We start from the raw sequence: 24,698 nt of genomic DNA on the forward strand, positions 1-24,698 counted from the left end.
TGAACAGCATCCTGACATGGGTGTGTGTGTTGTCCAAGTGGTCTAAAGCTGTGTGGAGCCATTGAGACTGCGTCTGCCGTTGACCTTTTGTGGTGATAGGCAAATTGCAGTGGGTCCAGGTCTTTGCTGAGGCATCTATCCCATCATTTAAATCATTGATATACAGCATAAAAAGAAGTGGTCCCAACACCAACCCCTGCGGTACACCATTAGTCACTGGCAGCCAACCAGAAAAGGATCCTTTTATTCCCACTGGCTGCCTCCTACTAATCAGCGAGTGCTCAAACCATGCCAGTAACTTTGCTGTAAAACCATGGGCTCTTAACTTGGTAAGCAGCCTCTGTGGCACCTTGTTAAAGACCTTCTGAAAGTCTAAATTAAAATATACACTGCATCCCTTTATCTATCCTACTTGTAATCTCCTCAAAGAATTCCAACAGGTTCGTCAGGCAAGATTTTCCCTTAAGGAAACCATGCTGACTTTGTCCTATCTTCTCCTGTGTCACCGAGTACTCCATTACCTCATCCTTCACAATTGACTCCAACATCTTCCCAACAACAGGTCAGGCTAACTAGTCTTTTCTGCTGCTTTCCTCCTTTCTTAAAGAATGAAGTGACATTTGTCATTTTCCAGTCCTTTGGCACCATGCCAGAATCCAATGATTTTTTTTTTGAAAGATTATTGCTAATGTCTCCACAATCTGTAACACTACCTTCTTCAGAAACCTCGGAGCCAATTCATCTGGTCTGGGTGACTAATGTACTCCGAGGTCTTTCAGCTTTTTGAGAACCTACTCCCTTGTAATAGTAATACTGAGTAATATTCAATGTTCATTCAGTTCCTTTAGCAATGAATAATTTTCAAAATTAAAGACGCTCTTTAAATTAAAAAGTACTGTTAAATGATGCCATTTCACAGTAACAATGGATTTTTAAAACATTACAACTTTTGATACTGATAAACTACTGAAATGTTTATTAAACAGTAAAATAAAGTTTAAAAATATCAATTAAAATGCATATCAGATTTTATTGACAATTTAAACTTGCTTAATGTTGCAATTTGTATGTAAAAAAAAGCAGGTGGTTACATTCAAAAATGTAACAGTACATGCTAGTATCAGGGACCTTTAAAATATAAAGTTTAATTTCAATAAAAAAACTGCATTTGTCTGTAATTTAAAAATGATTTCAGCTGCATCTGTTTACAGTGTCATACCCTGCATGTAATGTGCAAAGCAAGTGGGCGTAATATTCCACCATCAGAATAAACGTTGCACTGTGTCTGTGCCCCCCTCATCGACATGGCAAACACATCCTCCCTGGTTATTGATCAAGCATTAATCAAACAGTTCTAATAATAATTGAATAGATTAAATGATAAAAAATTATGTCAGATTATTACCCTGCTTCAACATTTATTGATCCACAGAATGGTTGTCTGACCCAACCTGTGTATTGGATTGATCAACACAGAATGATCAATACATTACAGAACGATTGTCTGATCCATCTGTAACTATTAAAAACAGTTTATAATACATAATGTTACCTTTTTACAACTTCAATTTGTAGAAAGCTTTTTTTAATATATAAACAGTATTAATGCTATTAATTGGCTTTGTATCACTAAAAGCTGGTTTGTAAATGTTCAAAGTAATTTGAGTAAATCCCTCACAACAATGGAAGAAATAACGGTACAACACAAAACAAAATCACTTTTCCTGCAAATAACCTGCTCTATTAAAGCTGACAGGCTTTCAGCAATGCGAAGAATTGAAGAACCATAAAACCCAGGGCTCTTGTTTGTTAAATTCAAAGTTTTGTACTGTTTGTCTGTGAAACATTGCATATATTTTTCATCCAACAGAATACAAATGACAAATTTGTAAAATCAAAACTCGATAAAAGGCAGAAAAATACAATTTCAAATCTTGTCAAGGCACTATGAAGGGAGTGAAACCATAGAATGCTCCCTGGCAGAGTCTTGGCTTTACATTTCACATGAAATGCCATATATGGCCCACTGTGGTAACAATCATTCGCTTTACTGTCCTGTGAGGAGCAGATGATTTGGCATTCAGGACCTCTGGTTGTCATAGTTACTGACCATCTGTTTGATATGAGCCAATTTTGTCTTGAGTTGCTTGCAATGTTTCTTCTTCTCTCGATATTCTGCAGACTACCAGAAAAAAGGAAAATTGAGAATCAGTCAAGTATTTATCAGATGACTAATATTTTAAAAACCCACAGAAAGATAAGCTAGTAATCAACTCCAACTGGACACACACTTTCAGAATAATGTGATAACAAAAAATTAACAAGCTTCACAATACTTAAATGCTAGCAAACATTAAGTAACTTTTGCAATGGATTTATTTATTTAGAGATATAACACGGAAGTAGGACTTTCCAGCCCAATTACACCCATGTGACCAACCCTTGCGTCTTTGGAATGGAGGAGGAAACTGGAGGACCCAAAGAAAACTCATACAGCCGTGGGGAAAATTGTACAAACTCCTTACAGACAGCAGCCAGACTGAACGTGGGTCGTTGCCGCTGTAATCATGCTATGCTAACCACTACGCTGTTGAACATGGGTCGTTGGCGCTGTAATCGTGCTATGCTAACCACTACGCTGTTGTCCTGCCCATGTCTGGACAGTAAATATTTTTCAGAAATTAGTTTGGTCAGTCAGCTAAGTTGCTGTGCAAGTACCCAATAGTGAATTGCATTCGGTTTAGGATTAGGGGTAACCCTAACCCTATGCACGCCACCACCTCATTGAGACAGTCTCACTTGTAAAGCTGGATTTCATTTAAGGTTGAGGAAGTGTGGGGATCTTCACAATTCTAACCTCTGCTTTGGATATCTTTCTCTGAGAAGGCAAAACAAACACACGATTACTATTAATCTTCAGTAATTTTCCCCTCGAGAACAGGCATTATCCAAATGTTGGGTTTTCTGTTGAAACAAATGGGATCACAGAAACCATCAGCTTTGAATCTGCCTCGCAGAAGATGTGTCCCAGCAGAAAAGTTACCACTGTAACTTGGACCTCTGCTTACTATTTGAAAGAACTATATTGGTTTTGGAGCATGAGACATTTGACCCATTGAGTCTGCTCCGCCATTTCATCATGGTAGCAATTTTGAAGCAAAGAAGAATAACAGATGATTTGATAGAGGTGTTCAAGAAGATAAGAGACATAGATTGAGTGGGTAGCCAGAGACTTACCCAGGGTGGAAATGGCTAATACCAGGGCATAATTGTAAGGTCATTAGACAAGGGTAGAGGGGGGGAGGAGGAGGAGGGGGAGGGGGAGGGGTAGGATTTCCCCCCGTCCCCCTCACACAGAGTGGTGGGTGTCTGGAGCATGCTGCCAGGGGTACTGGTAGAACCAGATACATTAGGAAAATATAAGAAACTCTTAGATACGCACATGGATGATAGAAAAAATGGAGGGTTATGTAGGAGGGAAGGTTAGATTGAAAGGTTGGTACAACATCGTGGACCAAAGGGACTGTAATGTGCTGTAACGTTTTAAGTTCTAAGATTTATTTTCCCTCTCAAACCTATTTTTCTGCCTTGTTCCCATAACAATTCACACCCTGACTATCAAGAACCTGTCAACCTCCACTTTACATACCCATCAAAGAATCTGAGGGGAAGTTAGACCAATGAGCATAGGACATAGCAATAGCTCTATGACTCTGCTCCATTGTTCCATCCTGGCTGATCTATTATCCCTCTCAAACCTATTTTCCTGCCTTCTCCCCACAACCCTTGACACCCTGACTAATGTGTTACTTTTTGGGAGAGTCTGAATGTCGACCGTACTCTTTTCCATAGATGTTGCCTAGTCTGCTGAGTTCCTCCGGCATTTTGTGTGTGTTGCTCGGATTTCCAGCATCTGTAGATTTTCTCTTGGTTTTGTTAGCCATAGGTTCAAGTGGAGCCAGAAACCGATTAAAAAAATGTTCTGATATTCATTGCTGCATGACAGATCCTTTTTGTCAGGAGAGCAGATACAAAAAAAAACACCTGTGTGCAGAATTGCAAACCAGATCCACTTTATCATCTCCTGTCAGTCACCTTATGTACAGACACTCTTGTGCCTGGAGTCACTTTATGGTCATACAAGCTATCTTGCGTATTTCTATTTACTGTGTTTATTTTATTATTGTGTTATTGAGCTTTTGTCCTGCTGTATCAGATCCAGAGTAACAATTACTTTGTTCTCTTTTATACTTGTGCACTGGAAATGTAGGATATCAGGCTGGAGATATGAATCATAGAAATTTACAGCACAATACAGAACCTTCAGCACACAATGCTGTGCCGACCATGTAACCTACTCCAGAAACTGCCTACAATTACCCGACCGCATAGCCCTCTATTTTTCTAAGCTCCATGTACCTATCTAAGAGTCTCTTAAAAGACCCTGTTGTAACCGCTTCCACCACCACCACCAGCAGTGCATTCCACACACCCACCACTCTCTGTGTGAAAAACCTACCCCTGACATTCCCTCTGTACCTATTACCAAGCACCTTAAAACTATGCCCCCTCGTGTTAGCCATTTCAGCCCTGGGAAAAAGCCTCTGACTATCCACACGATCAATGCCTCTCATCATCTTATACACCTCTATCAGGTCATCTCTCATCCTCTGTCGCTCCAAGGAGAAAAGGCCGAGTTCACTCAACCTATTCTCATAAGGCATACTCCCCAATCCAGGCAACATCCTTGTAAATCGCCTCTGCACCTTTTCTATAGTTTCCACATCCTTCCTTAGTGAGGCGACCACAACTGACAGTACTCAAAGTGGGGTCTAACTGAGGTCTCATATAGCTGTAACATTACACCATGGTTGATAAATGCTAACGCACCATACACCATCTTAACAACACTGTCAACCTGTGCAGCAGATTTGAGAGCCCTATGGACACGGACCCCAAGATCTTGCTGATCCTCCACACTGCCAAGAGTCTTACCATTAATATTATATTGTCTTCAAATTTGACCTACCAAAATGAACCACTTCACACTTATCTGGGTTGAACTCCATCTGCCACTTCTTAGCCCAGTTCTGCATCCTATCAATGTCCCGTTGTAAACTTTGACAAACCCTCCAGACTATCCACAACACCCCATCTTTTGTGTCATCAGCAAACTTACTAACCCACCCTTCTACTTCCTCATCCAGGTCATTTATAAAAATCACAAAGAGGAGGGGGCCCAGAACAGATCCCCAAACACCACTGGTCACTGTCCTCCACACAGAATATGAACCATCCACAACCACCTTTTGCCTTCTGTGGCAAGCCAATTCTGGATCCACAAAGCAAGGTCTCCTTGGATCCCATGCCTCCTTACTTTCTGAATGAGCCTTGCTTGGGAAGCCTTATCAAATGCCTTACTGAAATCCATATACAATACATCCACTGCTCTACCTTCACCAATATTTTTTGTTATCTCCTCAAAGAATTCAATTAGGCTCATAAAGCATGACCTGCCCTTGACAAAGCCACGCTATCTCTAATCAGATTATGTGTCTCCAAATGCTCATAAGTCCTGCCTCTCAGGATCTTCTCCAACAACTTGCCCACAACCGAACTAAGACTCACTAATCCATAATTTCCTGGGTTATCTTTACTCCCTTTCATGAACAAGGGAACAACATTTGCAACCATCCAATCCTCTGATACTTCTCCCATCCCTATTGATGACGCAAAGATCATCACCAGAGGCTCAGCAATCTCCTCTCTCATTTCTCACGGTAGCCTGTAGTATATCTCATCTGGTCCTGGCCATTTTACTTAACTTAATACCTTTCAACAGATCCGGACACATCCCCTTTCTTAATGTAAGTACACTCAAGCATTTCTGTCCACTCTAAGTCATCCCCACAATTACCAAGTCCTTTTCACTGGTGAATACTGAAGCAAAGTGTTCATTAATACCTCCGCTACCTCATCCGACTCCATTCACATTTCCACCATGTGTCTCTACCAAAGGAGGTGTAAGTCGCTCCTTTCCCCCCGAGAGCCTACAGGTCACCCTTGGGCAAGGTGAAGCATCTACTTAACCCCGATCAGGGTCACATGAAGACATAACTGCAGGTAGTGAATAGTTGTGTGAGCAGCAAGTGCATATCACAAGTCCTGGTTACGTGACCACTGACGCCAGGCAGACCATCCCAGAAGAGTATTGATAATGTCTGGGGTCACCTGTCTTGTAAAGGCACCACCGAGAAAACGGCAATGGCAAAGCACTTCTGTAGAAAAATTTGCCAAGGACAATCATGGTCATGGAAAGACCATCAGTGCCTACGCCATACGACATGGCACATAATGATGGTAATGACCAGAAATGACATTAAACAATCTTGAATCTTGCAAGTTTAATCTAATAATCTGTGAGGTTGGAGCAGAGGAGCTGATCAACTCTTCATGACCCTCCAATAGAGGAGGTATTGGTAAAAGAATCACCAAATCATCGTATTCATGACAGAAAGCAAAATAAGGCAGAGAAAATTACTGATATCCTATCCATGGCAAGCAGTGATCCATTTTACTAAATATTTGCAATGCAAATAGAAAATTAAAGTTTTAAACTACTCACATTCTTAACTTCTTTTAGTCTGTTATATTCAACAGCAATATCCTGGGGACAGAAAGAACATAAATGTTAACTTTACAAGCCTAGTTCTGATGAAAGCTCCTCAGTCCCAAACATCAGTTGTTTTTTATCCCTCAACAGATACTGCCTGGTTTACTTAGTAACTCTAGCATTTCCCATTTCATTTATAACAGACTATAATGGGATACTTTCTAGGTTTTTACAGCCTGTCTGGATGATTTAAGTACAAATGTTTACCAAAATACTATGTAATTTTTCCTTGGGGTGTAATTCAATGTTTGGAATTCAAAGGAAATTTTTGTCCATAGTCTATTTATTCAAATGCCAACAAAAGAGTGATTGTATTGAAATATAGGTTGACAAATTGTGAGTTTCCTTAGTTCCCGAGTAGGCCTGAGTTCAGGAAAATGTTTCAGTTTATACAAATACGTTGTTTTTACTAATTAAGCCACTAGAGATCCAGTTCTAACTACAAAAATAGCCCAGGTTTAATCCACAACGTGTTGATGCTGCAACAAACCAGACTCTAATGTCGGTGCTATATCTAGAGTTACACACACAAGGTGCTGGAGGAATTCAAGTAGGTCAGGCAGCATCCATGGAGGGGAGCAAACAGTCACATTTCAGGCTGAGAGAAATGTCCACTCTTTATTCCTCTCCACTGGAACTGCCTGACCTGCTGAGTTCCTCCAGCATATTGTGTGTGATAGTCTGGATTTCCATCATATGCGGAATCTCATGTGTTTATGCTCGATCTTTACTATTTTGAAGTTCATAGTTTAATTGTCATTCAACCATACATGAATACCCATGAGGACAACCAGTGTTACCCCTGGACCAAGGTGAAAAACACGGTACCAACAGTCATGCACAGCACAAGGCACGTATATCACATACAAGATAGCAGTAAACATATAATCACATTTTAAAAATTGTCCAAATCTCTGAATCCATGAATATTGCAGCAGTCTGCAGTTGAACGCAATGCATCTTGTCTCCTGCTGAGCAAACACTGGGAGTCAGCACCAACTATAGCATGGACACCTCTGACAGCCCAGTGGAGCATCTGTCTCCAACGTCTCCTCTGGGAGGCTGCAAGCACCATGGGTTGAGGTCCAGTCTTCGCTATGACTGAGGCCACATGGCTCCCCCACTATCTGCCTCCGCCATTTACCAATGAATTGTACTTGCAGCATTCCACACCACCAATGCCCAACAGGGTCTTGCGATCACAAGAAAAACAACTGAGACCATCACTCGCTGTAAGACTGCACAGCTCCTTTGTGTGGCGACACCTCTCTGTCACAGACAGCATTGTGGACCACACCGAGTCCGGCTCATTTAGTTTTTCCACCAATGAGCAACTCGCTGTTCAGAGAGACCTGCACTACTTCAAGTTCTTAATGTCCGGCAACCATAACAAATATGTTTAAAAAGACAATAACGCCTTTGACCCCATAGAAGCCGCAGTATCCGTATGCAGTGCATCTTACTTACCCTGCTCTATCCTCATTATTCCCTCAATATCTAGGAATTGTAACCTTAATAGATTAATTAATAGATGCAGTGCCTCTGATATATAGAGTGGACAAAATAAAACTGGCAAATTTCCACCCCCAATTTCTACCCAACAATCATCTAGTCCTGGGAAATATCCACAAAAGCCAAACAAGACAGTGATTGTATTTCGTCGTTGTTGTTGTTCTTTGGAGTTAGAAAAGGGACTAGGAGTGTAAATGGAACACCAACCAGATGAAGACATTTTACAACAACGACAACTGGTGGATGGATATTTGGGCTTCGGTTCTATAATAATTGCTTCCACAGAGAGCATTCTAACTGGTTGCATCACCATCTGGTATGGAGAGACCAGTACAGAGGATCAGAAAAAGCTGCAGAAGGTTGCAAACTCATCCAGCTCCATCGTGAGCAGTCGCCTCCCCAGCATCCAGTACACCTTCAGAAAGCATCTATCACTAAGGACCCCCATCACCAGGACATGCCCTCTCCTCATTGCTGCAGTCAAGGAAATGGTACAGGAGCTTGAAGACACTCAAGTCCCCATCCTCCTTTATTCCAGTGTGTGTACAGTCATTCGAAGTTGGACTTTGCAAGGAATCCCCCATGTATTGTTTATAGTTTCCGGGTCTCGATGTCATCGGCTTCCAGTTCATTCCTTGGCCTGCACACTATTGAGCCTGGGTATCTGATGACTGGTAGGGCAAATGTGTGGATGGCTTTGATCTTGTTCTTCCCATTCAGCTGGCTTTTTAGGACCTGTCTCACTCTTTGAAGGCACTTGGATGTTGCAACCTTCCTTGTGTCCTTGTCATGGCTTCCATGTACCTGCAGGGTCTCCAGGTACATGTAGCTGTCCCATACATCTGGTGTGTGGCCTTCAGATAACTCAACTCCTTCAGTCTTGATGAATTTGCCTCTTTTCACTACCGTCTGGCTGCACTTTTCCAGTACAAATGACAACAAATTTCCTAACATATATCAGTGATAATAAAGCCGATTCTGATCATCTCTCATAAAAGGTTTACCATCAGATGTCTTTGGAACAGGACCATAAGATTTCAGAACAGAATTAGGTCATTTGGCCCATCAAGTCTGCTCCTCCATTTCATCATGGCTGATCCAGTTTTCCTCTCAGCCTTCCCACCCAAATATTTCACTACAGGTTCCAGACATACCTCGTACTGCTCACTGTCCTCTCTCTCGTCAATCTGCTTGCCCAGCTGGGAGAACTGTTTATTTATTTCATCCAGATCACCTTGGAGACGCTTGTATTGTTGCAGATCACTGTCAAATTCCCTCTTATACTCCTGCCTCTGTTGGTCTGAAGTGATTGGAGGGTACCGACTGCAAAAACATTTCAATTCTAGTCAATACAAGAACCACATTAGAAGCTGAAAACAATGGCATAATTAGCAACAACTTTCTTGGTACCTCTCCAAATCATCTTCATCCAGTTCATCGCAGGATTCTGCACCAGTTGTATAATCTGTTTCATACTCATCAGTGTCTGGTCGTTTTGCTCTTCCAGGTCTCCTCTTCCTCGGTGGTTTTCTCTGTGTGGCCGGCTTGCTTTCATCGGAGCCCCAGCTGGATGAATGTACAGGGGGCTGCTCATGCATTAATGGAATTGAACTTTCCAGAACACTGCAGAAAGACATTTAATACAGGGATATTAAACTTTTAACAGCAGCCACTGGTCTTGTGCTTTAAACACATCAGTTTACAGTACTCAGCACTTTGATAAAGAATCTATGATGAATGTTCAAGTAATTAGACTATAGGACAAAGGAGCAGAATTACACCAATCTGCCCATCAAGTCTGCTCTACCATTCCATCGTGGTTGATTTATTATCCCCCTCAAGCAAATTCTCCTGCCTTCTGCCTGCAACCTTTGACAGCTTGACTGATCAAGAAACTATCAATCTTCGCTTTAAATATATTCAGTGATTTCGCATCCACAGTAGTCTATGGCAATAAATTTTACAGGTTCACTACCTTCTGGTTAAAGAAATTCCTCCTCACTTCCATTCTAAATAGATATCCCTCTATTCTGAAGCTGTGCCTTCTGGTCTCCCACTATGGTGAACAACTTCTCCACATCAACCCTGTCTAGGCCTTTCAATGAGATTCCCCCCTCCCCATTCTTCTAAACCCCAGTGAGCACAGGATCTACCTTCACAAAATAAAATCTACTTGCTTGGCATACAATTCCACAAACAAGAAGATTTCTAGCTTCTCACTTGAAATGGGCCATCTTATTTAAGAGAACCCCAAAGGAGAAAATTAAAGAAACAATACGACTCCTTTCAGTGAAAGAGCCATGTACAGTCACGGAGCTGTTTATAGCCATAGGGTTGTGTGACTAATTAGAAACTCTGGGGAGAAGTAAATGAGATCAACTCATCTATTTTTGTTTTCAGGTGAGCAATTAAAATTACAAACAAGAAAAGTTTGCTCCAAATCTGCAGGAAGCAATAAAGCGATAATTTAAGAAAGTAGAACGTGGTGTACTCACCGAGGAGCCCCGTCAGGCTGTACTCGATTGGGCTCATACTCTGTTTCATTCAGGGAACCATTGGGTTTATAATAACCGTCTGTCATTAGTTCCTCTGGAACCCCAGACACATTGTTCACCTTGAAAATGCAGGAATATTATTTTTTGTATTAATGGGATTATTTAGAGAGGAATTTTTCCACATCTAAGTTACATTTGGAGTGTTTTTCTGCTCTTGTTCCATGAGTCTCCAACAAATAGTCAAAGTAACCAGTGTAGGATATAAATTCCAGCTTCCCTCCTTTTATACAAAAAAAAAGGTGATTTCATTGTTCTGTGAACTACCTTCAAGTCCACTTGATCATCAAAACAAATTATATTTTACAACTTGCATCTTCAAACCGTTTCTTGTCTCTATTTATGGACGGTTGCTTGGAAACTTTTCAACAAATGTAATTGTTTAGTGAAGATTCAATTGCTTCATCACCCATCCCGATCAAACAAAAAGCAATATAGTTAACGGTTCAGGGCAAGTAAGGAGGATGAATTGTGGCCCAGGCACTAAATCAGGCTATGGGATGTTCAGGTGCACTTGTATCATCTCATGTTAACAGTCTAAAGTCTATTGTGATGGAAATAGCAGCAGGACTTTTGGAAAGCATGACCAATAGGGCAGGATTCATAAAAAGAAAATTAGTTTTGATATATCTGAGGTTCTTTGAAATGTAATAAACAGGGTGAATAAATGTACATTTGGATTTTAAGGTGACTTTTAGCAAAATGTTACATTATGCAGAGAAAGATCTCAAGGCATCGGAGTTAACATTAGCAGCTACAGATGCCAGAGTCAAGACTAGCAGCTCATTGTCATCTTAACATCCCTCTCCCTCTCTCATCTATTTAAAATTTATACAGGTAACTCAAGGTAAACAGACAAAGAATATTTTAGTCAAGGCAACACACACACAAAATGGTGGAGGAACTCAGCAGGCCAGGCAGCATCAATGGAAAAGAGTTTTGGGCTGAGTCCCTTCATCAGGACTGGAAAGGAAGATGAAAAGCCAGAGATGATGATGGGGAAGGGAGGAAAAAGTACAAAATGGTAGGTGATAGGTGAAACTAGAAGACGGGGGAAAGAGGGTAAAGTAAGGAGCTGGGAAGTTGATTGGTGAAAGAGATGGAGAAGGGGAAATCTGACAGAGGAGGACAGAAAATCATGGAAGGAAGGGAAGGGGAAGAGCAGCATAGTGAGGTGATGGGCAAGTAAGGAGATAAGGCAAGAGAGGGAATCAGGAATGGGGAATGGAGCAGGGTGGGGTGGACCATTACTGGAAATCTGAGAAATCGATGTTCATCCCATCAGGATGGAGGTTACCCGGACGAAACACAAGGTGTTGCTCCTACAACCTGAGTGTGGTCTCATCCTGGCAGAAGAGGAGGTCATGGACCGACAGGTCAGAATGGGAATGGGAAGTAGAATTGAAGTGGGTGGCCACAGGAGATCCCGCTTTCTGTGTCAGATGGAGTGAAGGTGATTGGCGAAACTGGAAAGCCTCCATCAACTATATTTGTTTGACATCTCATCTTTAATGCTTGCTAGTCTAATATCCAACCAGATTTCATGATGTTATTTAAATTAATATCCAAATTTAGATATCGTGATTAGATATACAAATTATTAGACATATAATTCCTGAACTTCACGCTTCCAGCAGAGTTTTTCCAGAACATAAATCATGTAGATTTTTCACATCCACAACTTTAAAGACAGGTTTTCCAACAATGGAAACAGACTGCAAACATAACAAGTCTCTTCAGTTCACCATGATCTTGGCCAACATGAAATTCCCACTTATTCTCATTCCATCTATTAAGCGTTTAGACAGGAAAAGGCAAGTTGTGTGAGAGGGGCCCTCCTCACCACTGACCACATCTACATGGAGCATTGTCCTAAGAAAGCAGCATCCATCACCAGGGATCCCCACCGCCCAGGACGTGATCTCTTCTCACTGCCTTCATCAGGAAGGTGCTACAGGACCCTCACCACCAGCTCAGGAACAGTTATTACCCCTCAACTACCAGGCTCTTGAACCAGAGCGGATAACCTCACTTGTCTCATCATTGATGTTTCTACAGCCAATGGACTCACTTTCAAAGACTCTTCATCTCGTGTCCTAGCTATTTATTTATTGTTTCTTCCTTTTTGTTCTTGCACAGTTTGTTGTGTTCTGCACTCTGTTTGGACACCCAAGTAGGGCGGTCTTTCATTGAATCTGTCATGGTTATTATTCTATAAACTTATCGAGTATGCCCACAAGAACATGAATCTCAGGGTTGTAAATGCTGACATACATGTACTCTGATAATAAATATTCTTTGAACTTTGAGATATTGGCCGAGTTGTGGAGACTGATGAACATTGTCAAAGGATTCAGCCAAATATGAACCAGTTGGGAATGTGGGCAGAGAAATGGCCAATGGTGTTTAAAACCATAATACATAGGAACTACATTCTGCAGATGCTGGAGATCCGTAACACACATAATGCTGGAGGAACTCAGCAGGCCAGGAAGCATCTACGGAGGGGAATAAACAGTTGATGTTCTGGGTCGAGACCCTTCATTAGGAAAGAATTAGGAGGGGTTTGAGGAGGAGCATGAGCAAGTGATGGGCAAATCCAGTTTGACTGAATCTGACTTCTTGGAGCCACACACAACAGAAACTGTATTTCAATGTTCAAAGTAAATTTATTATTAAAGTACACACGTGTCACCATGTACAACTCTGAGATTCATTTTCACAGCAAATACAGAAACACAATAGAACCAATGGCCCTGGTCCATGCTAATATCTACCATTAAGCATCTATCATATCACCAAAAACCCTTTCCCCAAATATTTCCTCTTTGTCCACCAATAACAGAACAATTTACAGTAATCAATTAATGTAACAATCAGAGGATCTTTTCATGTGGGCGTTGGAGCAATGGACCCACAGGAGAAAATACACATGGTCACAGAGAGAACGTGAAACTCTACACAGAGCTGAGATCCACATGCTATCCACTGCCCCACTGTGAAACCGAGATTCATTCTCAGCTAATCTAGTTCACTCACAAATACATCCCATTTCAGGGATCACAACTTCACCTGGGTTTCTGGGTGACAACATCTCTTCCGGTCAATCCTGGACCCAACATAATGATGTAAATATGCAGGTGGCACAACAGTGGCTATATTTCAATAGCAGTTTGTTGAGATTTAGTATGTCACCAAAGACAATCAGACTTTTATTAATGTACCCTAGAGAGCTTTCTAACTGGTTGCATCACGTCTGCTATGGGGGGGGGGGGCGAGTGGTGGGGACAGTGAACAGGACTGGAAAAAGCTGCAGAAAGTTGTAGACTCAGCCAGCTCTATCATGGGCACCAGCCGCCCCAGCATCCAGGCCATCTTTAAAAGGACATGCCTCAAAACGGCACCATCTCTCATTACCACCATCAGGAGCCTAAAGACCCACACTCGATATTTTAGGAACAGCTTCTCCCCCTCCGTCATCAGATTCCTGAATGAAATTAGTTTGGTACAACATTGTGGGCTGAAGGGCCTTTTCTATAAACCATGAAGACAAACTCACTTTAATGTTTCTTATTGTACCTGACAGTAATTTTTAGGAATTACATTGTACTTCTACAACAAAACAACACATTTCACAATGTATGCCAGTGATAATAAACCAGATTCTGATTCTAAAGAATGGTTGAAAAGCAGCTTTTTCTACCAGCTTTCAGAATTCAGATGAGGAACTCACATCAAGGAACGGCAAACAATGGAAATATACAGAGAAGAGATGCTGGAATTGACGGTTGTGGTGAGAAGCTTGTGTGCAGTAGAAACATTAGTATAACGAAGCAAAACCCTTTTCTGGCTTTATTCAATTTAATCTCTGAATTCCAAAAATGCTTAAGCACAAGAGACTCTGTGGATGTTAGAAACCCAGAGTAACACATGCAGAAAATGTTGGAGGAACTCATCAGCCAGGAGCATTTTTCTCCAAACAGTATGGCTGATCAACATCTCTACCTCTCCACACTGACAAGCCACAACTACTGTACCATTTCCTGTCAGAATCACCTTACGTCCAAACCCGCCTGCGCCTAGCGATACTTTATGGACATACAATCAATGTATACAAGCTATCTTATGCATTTATAAACAGAAATCTACAGCACATTACAGGCCCTTCAGCCCACAATGTTGTGCTGACAATGTAACCTACTCTAGAAACTGCCTAGAATTTCCCTACCGCATAGCCCTCTGTTTTTCTAAGCTCCAAATACCTATCTAAGGGACTCTGAAAAGACCCTATTGTATCCACTTCCACCACCATCACCAGCAGTGCATTCCACGCACCCACCACTCTGTGTGAAAAACTTACCCCTGACGTTCCCTCTGTACCTTCTTCCAAGCACCTTAAAACTATGCCCCCTCATGTCAGCCATTTCAGTCCTGGGAAAAAGCCTCTGACTATCCACACGATCAATGCCTCTCATCATCTTATACACCTCTATCAGGTCATCTCTCATCCTCCATCGCTCCAAGGAGAAAAGGCCAAGATCACACAACCTATTCTCATGAGGCATATTCTCCAATTCAAAAAACATCCTTTTAAATCTCCTCTGCACCCTCTATAGTATCCACATCCTTTCTGTAGTGAGGTGACCAGAACTGAGCACAGTACTCTGCGGGGTCTGACCGACGTCTTATATAGCAGTAATATTACCTCATGGCTCTTGAACTCAATCCCACGGTTGATGAAGGCCAACACACCATATGCCTTCTTAACAACTCTGTCAACCTGCGCAACAGCTTTGAGTGTCCTGTCGACACAGACCCCAAAATCTTTCTGATCCTCCACACTGCCAAGAGTCTTACCATTTATATTAGACAATAGGTGCAGAAGTAGACCATTCGGCCCTTCGAGCCTGCACCACCATTCTGAGATCATGGCTGATCATCTACTCTCAATACCCGGTTCCTGCCTTGTCCCCATAACCCTTGATTTCCCTATCCATAAGATACCTATCTAGCTCCTTCTTGAAAGCATCCAGAGAATTGGCCTCCACTGCCTTCTGAGGCAGCGCGTTCCACACCTCCACAACTCTCTGGGAGAAGTTGTTCCTCCTCAACTCTGTCCTAAATGACCTACCCCTTATTCTTAAACCATGCCCTCTGGTACTGGACTCTCCCAGCATCTGGAACATATTTCCTGCCTCTATCTTGTCCAATCCCTTAATAATCTTATATGTCTCAATCAGATCCCCCCCTCAATCTCCTTAATTCCAGCGTGTACAAGTCCAGTCTCTCTAACCTCCCTGTGTAAGACAGTCCGGACATCCCAGGAATTAACCTAGTGAACCTACGCTGCACCTCCTCCACAGCCAGGATGTCCTTCCTTAACCCTGGAGACCAAAACTGCACACAGTACTCCAGGTGTGGTCTCACCAGGGCCCTGTACAAATGCAAAAGGATTTCCTTGCTCTTATACTCAATTCCCTTTGTAATAAAGGCCAACATTCCATTAGCCTTCTTCACTGCCTGCTGCACTTGCTCATTCACCTTCAGAGACTGATGAACAAGTACTCCTAGATCTCTTTGTATTTCTCCCTTACCTAACTCCACACCCCTCAGATAATAATCTGCCTTCCTGTTCTTGCTCCCAAAGTGAATAACCTCACCCTTATTCACATTAAACGCCATCTGCCAAGTTTCTGCCCACTCACCCAGCCTATCCAAGTCACCTTGAATTCTCCTAACATCCTCATCACATGTCACACTGCCACCCAGCTTAGTATCATCAGAAAACTTGCTGATGTTATTCACAATGCCTTCCTCTAAATCATTGACGTAAATCGTAAACAGCTGTGGTCCCAATACCAAGCCCTGTGGCACCCCACTAGTCACCACCTGCCATTCTGAGAAACACCCATTCACTGCTACCCTTTGCTTTCTATCTGCCAACCAGTTTTCTATCCATGTCAATATCCTCCCCACAATGCCATGAGCTCTGATTTTACCCACCAATCTTCTATGTGGTACCTTATCAAATGCCTTCTGAAAGTCAAGGTACACCACATCCACTGGATCTCCCGCGTCTAGCTTCCTGGTTACATCCTCGAAAAACTCCAATAGATTAGTCAAGCATGATTTGCCCTTGGTAAATCCATGTTGGCTCGGCCCAATCCTATCACTGCTTATATTATATCGCTATTATATTCTATCTTCAGATTTGACGTACCAAAATTATATTTCTGTCTTTTTCATTGTGTTCTTTACCTCATTGAGTATTTTTTAGATTTTGTGCTACATTGGATCCAGAATAACAGTTACTTTGTTCTCTTCTACACTTGTGTACTTGAAATAACATCAATGTGTACTTGAATCAATGGAAGTGAATAAACAGTCAATGTTTCAGGTCAAGGCCTTTCATCAGGACTGGAAAGGAAGGGAGTAAAAGTCAGAATTAGAAGGTGGGTGTGGAGGGGTTGAAGTGAGAAGCTGGGAGGTGATTGGTATTATGTTTATTCTTGATAAAAGACAAACTTAGCGTGGGGAAAACCAACACATTGTTAATTACAGAATGGCTTCAACCCGACACAAGCACGTGCAACCAGCTCCCCAACATCACTTCTGGTTCCTGGTGAACCACCCTCATTGCACTCTGGGAACTGAAGTTCTTTATGAATATACATAATAACATATCTTCCCCCTTAAAAGAAAAAGCAAACAAAAAGCAAAAGGAAGGAACAATAATGCTTTTCAACAAAGATATTTACATCAACTTCAATTGTAATGAACAAATACATTCCCTTATTCCTTCAGCTCCTTACAATGCATCTCTGTGGTGGTAATAATCCCCTTTGGTCTGTTCTTCATTTCCACAGGTATCTTGCTTTCACTTTCTGTGTTAATATTAGTGTCTTTGAGAACTCAGATCAACATGTTCCTTTCTTTCATATTCTTCTGCCAACATCCTATCTGTTCATCTCTGTTCTTGTTCTTACTGTATCATAATTCGCTCCACATGCCTCATAATAGAGCCCTGGCCCGCATACATGTGATCAGTGAGTCTTTGCACAAGTTCCAACTGATGATGTCTCAACTCACAGAGCTTCTTCTATTGGCTGCATAGAAGACCATAAGATACAGGAGCAGAGTTTGGCCATTTGGCCCATCAAGTCTGCTGCACCATTTCATTATGGCTAATCTAATTTCCCCCTCAGCCCAATCTCCTGCCTTCTCCCCATATCCCTTCATGCCCTGACCAATCAAGAATCTATTAACCTCTGCCTTAAATATGCAAAGCCTTGGCCTCCACACCTGCCTGTGGCAAAGAATTCCACAGATTTAGCACTCACTGGCCAAAGAAATTCCTCAACTCCATTCCAAAAGGATCCCCCTCTATTCTGAGGCTGTGTTCCCTGGTCTTAGACTCTCCCACCATAGGAAACATCCTCTCCATTGAGGTCTTCGATAGGTTTCAATGAGGTCACCCCTCATTTTTCTGAATTCTAGTGAATACAGGCCTAGAGCCATCAAACACTCTTCATATAACAAGCCATTCAGTCTTGGAATTATTTTCATGAATCTCCTTTGAACACTCTTCAATGTCAGTACATCCTTTCTCAGATAATGGGCTCAAAACTGCTCACAATACATCAAGTGAGGTCTCAACATTACATCCTTGCTTTTATATTTTCGTCCTCTTGAAATGAATGTTAACCTTGCATTTGCCTCCCTCCCCACAGACTCAACTTGCAAATTAACCTTTATGGAATTAACCCTTATGGTCTTCCAGCTCCCTTTGCACCTCAGATTTTTGAATATTCTGTCCATTTAGAAAATAGGTCATGCTTTCATTTCTTGTACTAACGTGCATGACCATACACTTCCTGACACTTTGTGCAAGTCATTTTGCAGCCTCTTTGCTTCCTTAAAACTACCTGCACTTCCACCTATCTTCATGTCATCTGCAGTCCTGGCCACAAGGACGTGAGTTCCATCATCCATCAAGTCATTGACATATAACATGAAAAGAAGCTATCCAAACCCAACCCTGGAAATGTGCGACACTAGAAGAGAAACTAAGAACTCAACAACAGGAGCTGCAGCATACAGAGAGATCAGCAAGATCAGAAAAAACATGATCAAGGCCAAGGAAGAATGGGTTGAGATACAGTGTACAGAGGTAGAAGATAGCCTGAACAAGAACAGCAGGCGAGCATTTCAAATTGTGAAGGATCTCACTAAACAGAGATGGTTATGAGTCAGCACCATCCAAGACAAAGGAAGCTGTCTCACAGAAGATGAAGACATTCTCAACAGATGGACAGAGTATTGTTCAGACCTTTACAGCCATCAGACCCAAGGAGACCCCTGCATACTTGCAAGCCAGGACTCGTCAAATAACGATGACTTTCCAGTTCTGCAAGAAGTAGAAGCAGCCACACAAGATCGCTTAAGAATGAGAAAACTGCAGGAACAGACAACATCCCGGCTGAGCTGATAAGACATGGAAGAGAGACAGTGATGGGCATCCTCACCAATGTCTGCAACAAAATCTAGCAGACCAGGGAATGGCTAACACCTTGGGCAAAATCCTGGTCTCTCCCCAAGAAAGGCAACTTACAGCAGTGCCAGAATTATGGAACACAAGTCTTATCAGCTGTTACGTACCCCGTAACTGGGTTGCCAAACCAGCAGAAATGGATCACTCAGTTGGAGTCTGGAGTACTAGAACTAAGAAAGTTTTATTACAGAAACAAGCAACACAGTAATCGAAAGGATAATAAATGCAACAATTCAACAATGATAACCACACATGTGCACAGAATTAAGATAACAGCATCAATCAAGCTCTATCGTTGTCTAGGGGTAAATGACCAATTTCAAAATGACTCAAAGTTCAGTCCAGTTTGTAGTTCAGTTCGCAGTAATCGTTGCCATGGCGATGGACAAGGTGGGGGAAGAGAGACATAGAATAGGAACAACTGATCATTCAGAACGGCTTCACTCACAGACCAGCGGGATGGCTCACAAACAGCATTTGGGCGGGTCCTTGGTGATGTCACCTGAGGTCACTGACTGTGACCCCTCCTCCAGATGCGGTCGATCCTCTGCAGTGAACCCGGCACCCAGGCAAGGGCGGACACACACCGGGTTCCCGCTGATCGTACCTTTCCACCCTTGTCGTTGTCTGGTACTTCTCACCCACTCGTGAGAAGCGCACCGCTTCCAGGGTCTCGTTACCTCGGGTGGCGTGTGTGTCTGTCTTAGCGAACCTGTCCCTTTTTATCCCCCTGCTGGGGTATCGCCTGTCCATCACTTCAAACAGTTCAGGGTTCAAAGGGGGGAGCCGCTCCAGACAGCTCTTCCTCCCACATCCCTTCATTACACATCTCCAGACACTGCTCCATTGTTCCTTATCTCTCCTTCCCCTGAGGGCAGGTGGCAGACCAACTACTGATGCTAGCCCAGGCCAGCAAACATCTTAATTTTATGTGTATTCTCGTAACACTTCCCCCCTTTAAGGATTTTTACCGGGAGGTAAAAATTACAAACATGACTACATTATCTGATACATACACAATATACATCTTTAACAGTTATTTAGCTAATACAGAGAATTTGAAGCTGTCAACACCTTGACAGACAGTCGTCACATTTTCTGTTCCTTTTACACGTGTTATTAATAATCCCTTAGACCAGGCTCCAACTCAGCAAACTTCATAGTGGCCAAAAACACTGATGAATTGCGACCAATGTAACCTCTCATTTGGTTTTGTCCCGGACCACAATAACAAGGGTCGTCCCATTCCGACTCAATTTTCTCTCGCAAGGGCTTAGTAGGAGGGGGACGGGTATTGACCGCAGAGTTATTGCAAAACTTCCTGCAGTACCCCACCATCTCCAAAAGCCTTCTGAGGGCCCTCTTGTCTGTCGGGGTTGGGAGGTCAGCGATAGCCTGCAGTGTAGCTTGCATCGCTGCCAGCTGCCCCTGTGTCACCACAATTCCCAGGTAAGTGACTCTCGTGTGGCCGAATTCATTTTTTTCAAGGTTCACTATCAAGCTGGCTTCAGACAGCCATATTAAATTGCCAATACACACCTCTGTGTTCATCAGCCCTTTAGTCACTGAATTACTCAAAAAATATGGGTGTTGTTTACTTGGCTGCCCTATTGTAACAGACATAACCCAACGTCCCAGTTCTTTGCATTTCCTCGGGACAATCAAACACATGGGTGCGAGTCGTTTAATTACTCCTTCGGGGATTAAGGGAGAGACCTTATCAGTAGACCTGGCCAAAACAATAGCCTTCTCCCATCTGACCGATCCCATCCTAATCTTTTCAAAATGGTTCTTTTCTCTTAACAGGGGGCCCCTAGCTTCATTGATTTCCACGCTAACACCGACTAGGTTTGTTAGCATATCAAAAGCCGGTGACCGTCTCAGTTCGCGTCGGTCATGATCAATAACATTTTTCCCCCTGGGCAGCCGGTAACTCTCTTTCATGATTCCACCAACTGTTTCCTCCAGCACTGCAAAATGTCCACCGGGGGGTACCTCGTGGGCCATGTTAAAAACCTCATCCCCGTAACTCTTTTGCACCACCCCCCACTCCTCATCTGCGGATGCTGTACTTGATTTCCCTTTCTTCCTTAGCACTTCCTCATCCGCACAATAGCTTGTCAAGGCTGTGTCAGAGAGAGCGGTCTCGGCAAAAACCATCAGCCCCTCGTCTCGCTCCTGCGTCTGCACAAATTCTTTCCTGGCTACTGCTACGTCCGTCCCAGCTCCCTCACTACCTCTTATCTCACTACACCCTGTCTCATACAAGGTTGGCAGAAATGTTTCAGCCAAATTCACCATCGCGGGCGGGGCCTCCATGCTGGCAGGCTGACCCGTCAATCTCACGACTGGGAACACGATTCCTCCGGCGATGTCATTACCGAGCAAGACTTCCACGTCTTTCATCGGTAATTCGGACCTCACCCCAATCGTGACTAGTCCAGAGACCAGGTTGCTCTGTAAGTGTATCTGGTGCAAAGGGACTGACTCTGTCCCTTCCCCAACACCTTTGACCTCTACCTCCCCAGTCTGGGTCTCTGAGCTAAACTCTAATACACTCTTCAGTATTAGTGACTGACACGCTCCCGTGTCTCTCCAGATCCGCACTGGAACTGGTTTTAACCTCTCCTTCACTGACACCAGTCCGGCCGAGATAAACCTCTCGCGCCCTTCCTGGACTTTTTCAGACCTGTCCTTCCCTAGCGGTTCACTTAACAGCTCAATACAGCCATTCAAAATTTCCGCTTTTCCTTTCCCCGTCTCCTTCCTTGGGGCAAAGCACCTGGACGCAAAGTGTCCGGCTTTCCCACAATTATAACAGACGACCCCAGGAGACTTCCTACCAGACTGCTCCCGGTCTACCTTATCCTTTTCACTAGTCCCCGGCTTACTTTCTGACTTTTCCGGTGGACTCTCCCCGCCGTCCTGACTACCCTTCTGGTAGCCTTTACTCGGGGCAACCTTCATTTTATGCGTCAACGCATACTCATCCGCTAACTTAGCAGTTGCGGCTAACGTGGCTGCCTCTTTCTCATCGAGGTAGGGTCTCATACCCTCAGGGACACAACCTTTAAACTGCTCAATCAGAATCAGTTGCAGCAGTCTGTTATAATCCCCCTCTACCCCTTTCGAGGCGCACCAACGCTCACAATATGTTTGCATCTCGCGAGCAAACTCCAAATACGTGCGGTCCCACTGCTTCCTCGCATTCCGGAACCTCTGCCGGTATGCCTCCGGGACCAACTCATAAATCCTGAGGATGGCCTCCTTCACCACCTCATACTTCTGGGCATCTTCCGCGGATAAAGCGGAGTAAGCTTGTTGGGCTTTCCCTTTCAGTACACTCTGAAGTAAAACAACCCACTTATCCCTCGGCCAGTCCTGACTTATAGCTACTTTTTCGAAGTGGAGAAAGTACCGATCCACATCGGTATCGTCAAAAGGGGGAACCAGCCTTACCTCCTGGGTCGCCCGGAACCCTCCACCTTGGTTCGGCACGAGCCCCTGCTCGGCCCTTATCTTTAACTTCTCCAGCTCAAATTCCCTTTCCCCTCTGTTTCTCCTGCCTTTCTAACTCTCTCTCCTGCCTTTCTAACTGCTTCTCTTCGTGTTCTAACTGCCGTACCCGGAACTCGTGCTCGAGTCTCAGTTTTTCAAGCTGTACCTGTACCGCGTCTCCAGCAGGTTTTTCAATAGACACCTCCCCCAGCTCACCTTGGGGAAACACACCTTTAGATACATAGTGCTCTACAATAGCTCTGTGTATCTCCTCTCTCCTCATTGTCGACTTCACCTTAGCAAGATTCACCCGTTTGGCCACAGCTATCAATTCCGATTTCCTGGCATCCTCTAATGCCTCCAAGGTCGGCGCCTTTATAAATTCCTCAACCTCCATTTCTGCTGTTTGTCTTTTCTTTCTTTCGGGAATTTTAACCCAATCAATTTACTCCGTCCCAAATTTAGCGTTCAAAATCGCGGACGAGAACCCCACTTATGTTACGTACCCCGTAACTGGGTTGCCAAACCAGCAGAAATGGATCACTCAGTTGGAGTCTGGAGTACTAGAACTAAGAAAGTTTTATTACAGAAACAAGCAACACAGTAATCGAAAGGATAATAAATGCAACAATTCAACAATGATAACCACACATGTGCACAGAATTAAGATAACAGCATCAATCAAGCTCTATCGTTGTCTAGGGGTAAATGACCAATTTCAAAATGACTCAAAGTTCAGTCCAGTTTGTAGTTCAGTTCGCAGTAATCGTTGCCATGGCGATGGACAAGGTGGGGGAAGAGAGACATAGAATAGGAACAACTGATCATTCAGAACGGCTTCACTCACAGACCAGCGGGATGGCTCACAAACAGCATTTGGGCGGGTCCTTGGTGATGTCACCTGAGGTCACCGACTGTGACCCCTCCTCCAGATGCGGTCGATCCTCTGCAGTGAACCCGGCACCCAGGCAAGGGCGGACACACACCGGGTTCCCGCTGATCGTACCTTTCCACCCTTGTCGTTGTCTGGTACTTCTCACCCACTCGTGAGAAGCGCACCGCTTCCAGGGTCTCGTTACCTCGGGTGGCGTGTGTGTCTGTCTTAGCGAACCTGTCCCTTTTTATCCCCCTGCTGGGGTATCGCCTGTCCATCACTTCAAACAGTTCAGGGTTCAAAGGGGGGAGCCGCTCCAGACAGCTCTTCCTCCCACATCCCTTCATTACACATCTCCAGACGCTGCTCCATTGTTCCTTATCTCTCCTTCCCCTGAGGGCAGGTGGCAGACCAACTACTGATGCTAGCCCAGGCCAGCAAACATCTTAATTTTATGTGTATTCTCGTAACACAGCCATGCAAGCAAAGTGATGCAGAAAGTCATCTTGAACAGACTGAAACCACAGGCAGAAGAAATGATCGCCAAAAAACCAGCTGCATTCAGAAGTGGACAGAGTACAAGAGAATGGATATTCACCCTCTGAATACTGTGTGAGAAATACAACCAACATCAGCAGGACATCTGCCACGTGTTCATAGACTCCAAGAAGGCATTCAATAGGGTGTGGCATGAAGTACTCTGGGCCACAGTGAATAGATACAACATGGGCCACAAGCTGATCCAAACCATCAAGTAGCTCCTCACCAAAGCTAGCACTTTGGTACTTGTTCAAGGGAAAGCTGGAGAATGTTGCAGTCCAACAGTGCTGCCTCCTTTCACCTGAACTGTTCAACATTTTCCTGGAGCAAACAATGACAGATGTCCTGGAAAACTCATCAGCACAGTCAGCATCGGAGGACCTCAGGTTTGCTGATGACATTGATGGGTTGGCAGGAAGCATGGATGAGTTTGGTCTGCCTTGTGAACCATCTGGATGACACACCTACCGATTATGGCATGGAGATTAGCGCGGAGAA

The 24,698-nt window shown here is 43.5% G+C and overlaps 1 protein-coding gene across 3 annotated transcripts in view; it reads right to left on the minus strand.

Moving 5' to 3' along the window:
* Positions 1–1,054: 1,054 nt before the first annotated feature.
* LOC134357637 (occludin-like) overlaps positions 1,055–24,698 on the minus strand; it is a 53,704-nt gene continuing 30,060 nt past the window's right edge. For all 3 annotated transcript variants that reach the window (XM_063069265.1, XM_063069266.1, XM_063069267.1), the window contains exons 5-9: positions 10,681–10,799; positions 9,596–9,808; positions 9,340–9,508; positions 6,626–6,667; positions 1,055–2,182 (exon numbers count right to left, since the gene is read on the minus strand). In XM_063069265.1, coding sequence (XP_062925335.1) covers positions 2,081–2,182; positions 6,626–6,667; positions 9,340–9,508; positions 9,596–9,808; positions 10,681–10,799 — 645 coding nt within the window. In that variant the 3' untranslated portion in view covers positions 1,055–2,080. The remainder of the gene's footprint in view (positions 2,183–6,625; positions 6,668–9,339; positions 9,509–9,595; positions 9,809–10,680; positions 10,800–24,698) is intronic.

This window comes from Mobula hypostoma, chromosome 16 (assembly GCF_963921235.1).
Source record: "Mobula hypostoma chromosome 16, sMobHyp1.1, whole genome shotgun sequence".
NCBI classification, from domain to species: Eukaryota; Metazoa; Chordata; class Chondrichthyes; order Myliobatiformes; family Myliobatidae; genus Mobula; species Mobula hypostoma.